The sequence below is a fragment of the Urtica dioica genome, chromosome 3 (assembly GCF_054948205.1).
Source record: "Urtica dioica subsp. dioica isolate 48M chromosome 3, U.dioica_male_clone48M_v1_H2, whole genome shotgun sequence".
Lineage (NCBI taxonomy): Eukaryota > Viridiplantae > Streptophyta > Magnoliopsida > Rosales > Urticaceae > Urtica > Urtica dioica.
This window is the reverse complement of record NC_142758.1, coordinates 10,631,455-10,635,212: the sequence shown is the minus strand read 5'-3', so window position 1 is coordinate 10,635,212 and position 3,758 is coordinate 10,631,455. Positions and strand designations below refer to the sequence as shown.

Below are 3,758 nucleotides of genomic sequence, written 5' to 3'. Positions count from 1 at the left end.
TTCAAGCAAGAGTCTTCGTAAGACTATATGACATCAAATGTACATAAATAGTCACTACTACTCTTCTTGTGGGCACCATTGACAACACCATGGCTTCCTCCAACCTCTATAAATACCACCCCCCCCCCCCCCCCCCCCCCCCCCCCCCCCCCTCACTTGAGGGGGCTCTTGAATCCTCTCGAAAAAAACATCTTTTGAGAATTCTCTCTTCTCCCTCACGACTCTCTTGTGACATTAAGAGTGCTCTCCTCCTCTCCCAGCTCGGCTCAGAAATCCGAGAACCCCCTCGACGAGAGGGAGCGCGTTCCACTTCTGCGACCCAAGTCTTCACAACGCGCTAGCTGCGCCTAGCTTCTTGACCCTTGAGTTAGAGCCCTGAGCCATGAGTCAAGCGACCTCTCTAAAATCTTCACTAGAAGATACGAGCCGGGTCCTTCTCTAAAACCTCAGGTTCTCAACCTCCGAGTTCAAGATAGCCACCACACTAACATTGAACTACGTTCTGACTTGATCCCGTACTACGAGTACGTAGGCAGCTAACATTTGGCACTGTCACAGCCCCCAATACACACCTCGTTCTGGAGGGTGCAACTCGACCTTCGAGTTCACATTTTTTTCTCAGGAGCGATCAATTGGTCCGGCTTTGAATCGAATCACCCGTAATTTTTAATCGTTGTTCATTTTCGTGCGCCAACACATTTCAATATGCATTTGGTATTCTACATTGAAATACGAGTGTCGGTCTACGTACCAATTAATTCAAGACCAAAACTATTTTGAAATTGAAGTTTTTGCATTCGTTTTTTTTCAGCAGCTCCTAATGAATGTGCAGGAAACATATAAGAAAAACAAAACACGGTAGGTATGCAATTACATATTCTAATAATAAACACAAATCAAAATATAGCTCATCGTAATCTCTCACTATTTAAAAAAAATATAAAAAAAAGGACTATCAACACGTGGGTTTAGAATTCCCGTGAATACGGATCATCCCATACATTCGGCCCAGCCTTCCACCAAATCGCGGCGGGGAGAATTCTGGGCGATCCACTCTAGCTCGAACTTCAATCGTACGGCCACGATTAGCTTAGCTGGCACTCCAGAAACTTGCTCGATTCGACTCAGGCAGGTACTCGCACGAGCCGAGTCGTTGCCCTTCAATCCGTACCAAAACGACGCCGCTAGAAACACCGGGAACGGAAAAACCTTACCCGTCTTTTCCAGGCACAGGCGTAGCGCGTTAGAAGCACTCGTAACGACGGGAATCGCCGAATTACCGTTCAGCCCCAAGTCTCTACACCACTTTCTGAAAATACCCACCGCTTTAGCGTCAAAGCGAGTCGTAGACTTAGGTCTACCCTGGTAATTTTCTTTCTTCGTGGATAATCTTGTCGCCGGAGAATCAGTTTCCACGCTAGAGATCTCACTCACCGTGCTCGAATACAAAACCCTGGTTCTTGTCTTGTTCTTCAATCGGACAAAGCGATTGGGTTTCGATTCGTTACTAGAGATGCAGATCGAGGAGGAGTCGGAATCCGAATCGGAATCGGACTCATCTTCACTGAGAAATGAATCCTCCGCCGGAGAACAGTTCCGGCAAGTCGGCGATCGCCGATTGGTTAGGATTCCGAAGCCGGAGACGGAATCTCCGGCGAAGTCCGTGCAGCTGGAGCAGAGTGGCTGCCGTAGATGGCGAGCAACGAGGAAATTCGCGCCGTGGACTTCGTCGTCGCAGTTCCAGCATAAGAACGCGTTGTCCGATTCGCAGTAGATCGTGGCTTCTTTTCTGCATAGCTCGCAGATCTTCGCTTTCATTTTTTTAATATATTTTCTTGTGTTGGTGTATTGGTTATGTAGAGAAAGAGAGAAAATTCGAGTGCTTGTCTGTGATTTGCTTTATGATTTAACCGGTGCGGTTAGTAGTATTTGTAGGGGAGAGAGAGAGATTAAATGAAAGCCATGGGACGATTTTGTGGTCTTGAAGGGATACGTTCGGTGGAAAAGAAAAGTGGACAAGATATTTTCTGTTTTTTAATCACTGAAATTGATGGATACGGATGAATTAATCAGTCTAGAGTTATAATATTATTGTTTTATTTTTAAAGAATTATATTATTATTTCAGTGATGCATATTAAAATGAGAGTAGTTTGGAATACTTTATTTTGTTGTTTTTCGGTAGAAATAAAAGTCGTGGTCATCGAATATGAATGTGGGGGCTAAGTTTACCGATAATAAAGTGACTACATTTATACTGTACTAAAGTAGAGGCTGAAAATATTGTAGTTTCTACAGTGTTTTCAATGTCTACGTGTCAGCTCAGAATACGTAATGTAAATTCAACAATTGAACTACAAATAACCAAAATTACTTATGAACCACAAAAATTCATGTTTTCAATGTTGTACATGCAGAACAAACAAAATATCAGTCTTCCAAGCAAAAATAAAAAATAAAAAATAAAGTGAGTCGGCAACTAATACACCTTGATTACGAAGAGACGGCATAGCGGCTTCCGTCTTTCCTTCCGCGCGTGAGACGGCATAGCGGCTTAGCGGCTTCCGCTTAGACGGAAATTCGGCTTCCGCGGAGCCGTTTACACGGAAAGTCGGCTTCCGCGGATTCCGTGAGAGACGTTGATGGTCAGTAACCGTTGGGGCGTTTTAATCTCGACCATTGATTTTCTTACCGTTTTTTCATCAATGGTCACAAAAAAATGGCCGTTTTTTTTACTGTTTATACACGGATTTTTTAATTTTTTTACACTTTCATCCTTTTCTCTATAAATATAACTCATTTCAATCCAATTTCTCACAACATCATCCAACAAATTCTCTCTACAATTATCTCTACAATCTCATCAAGCTCTATGTAATTTATATAATATAGTTTCTAAATTAAATTTTCTTTTTATGATATTACAATTATCTCTACAATCTCATCAAGCTCTATGTAATTTATATAATATAGTTTCTAAATTAAATTTTCTTTTTATGATATTTATTGTAACCACGGTTTTCCTCCGCCACAAGTGAGGGTTCATTAATAAAATTTTCGTGGTTCCGTCCACGTTTCTTACTTAAAACAAAAACATCTCGATTTACATTTTAACCCTTTTTATTAAAAACGTAACATTTTAGTCCTCTTGATTTTACATTTTAATTGAAATCAAAACGGCTTATTGGCTTAACAGAATAATGCCTTCTAATAAGAAACGGAAACGACTTAATGGCTTAACGGAAGGAAAATTTCCGTTAAGTCATTAAGCCGTCCTTATCGGCTTATTGGAAGGCCGAAATTTCCAATAAGCCAGGTGGCTAAGTTTACCGATAATAAAGTGACTACATTTATACTGTACTAAAGTAGAGGCTGAAAATATTGTAGTTTCTACAGTGTTTTCAATGTCTACGTGTAAGCTCAGTATACGTAAAGTAAATTCAACAATTGAACTACAAATAACCAAAATTACTTATGAACCACAAAAATTCATGTTTTCAATGTTGTACATGCAAAACAAAAAATATCAGTCTTCCAAGCAAAAATAAAAAATAAAGTGAGTCGGCAACTAATACACCTTGATTACGAAGAGATCTCATTGCTAAAGTAACATAATCAAGATAAGTTTATTTATTTAGAGTCGTGACGAGGGTGTTTTATAAGTACAGAATCTTTCATTTTTCGATTTGACCAAGTATCTTTAGTGTCGTGATGTAACCGTTCGATGATGATTGGGGGGTTTGTTAGAGTTAGATAATT

General features: G+C 40.3%; 1 protein-coding gene across 1 annotated transcript; it reads right to left on the bottom strand.

Moving 5' to 3' along the window:
* Positions 1 to 861: 861 nt before the first annotated feature.
* LOC149402376 (B-box zinc finger protein 32-like) lies at positions 862 to 2,030 on the bottom strand. Its single transcript, XM_089608782.1, has one exon. The coding sequence runs from the start codon at positions 1,816 to 1,818 to the stop codon at positions 991 to 993; it is 828 nt and encodes a 275-aa protein (XP_089464908.1). The 5' UTR covers positions 1,819 to 2,030; the 3' UTR covers positions 862 to 990.
* Positions 2,031 to 3,758: the final 1,728 nt, after the last annotated feature.

Coding starts and splice junctions, on each gene's coding strand:
- LOC149402376 (XM_089608782.1), bottom strand. CDS start 1,818: ATGAAAGCGAAGATCTGCGAGCTATGCAGAAAAGAAGCCACGATCTAC.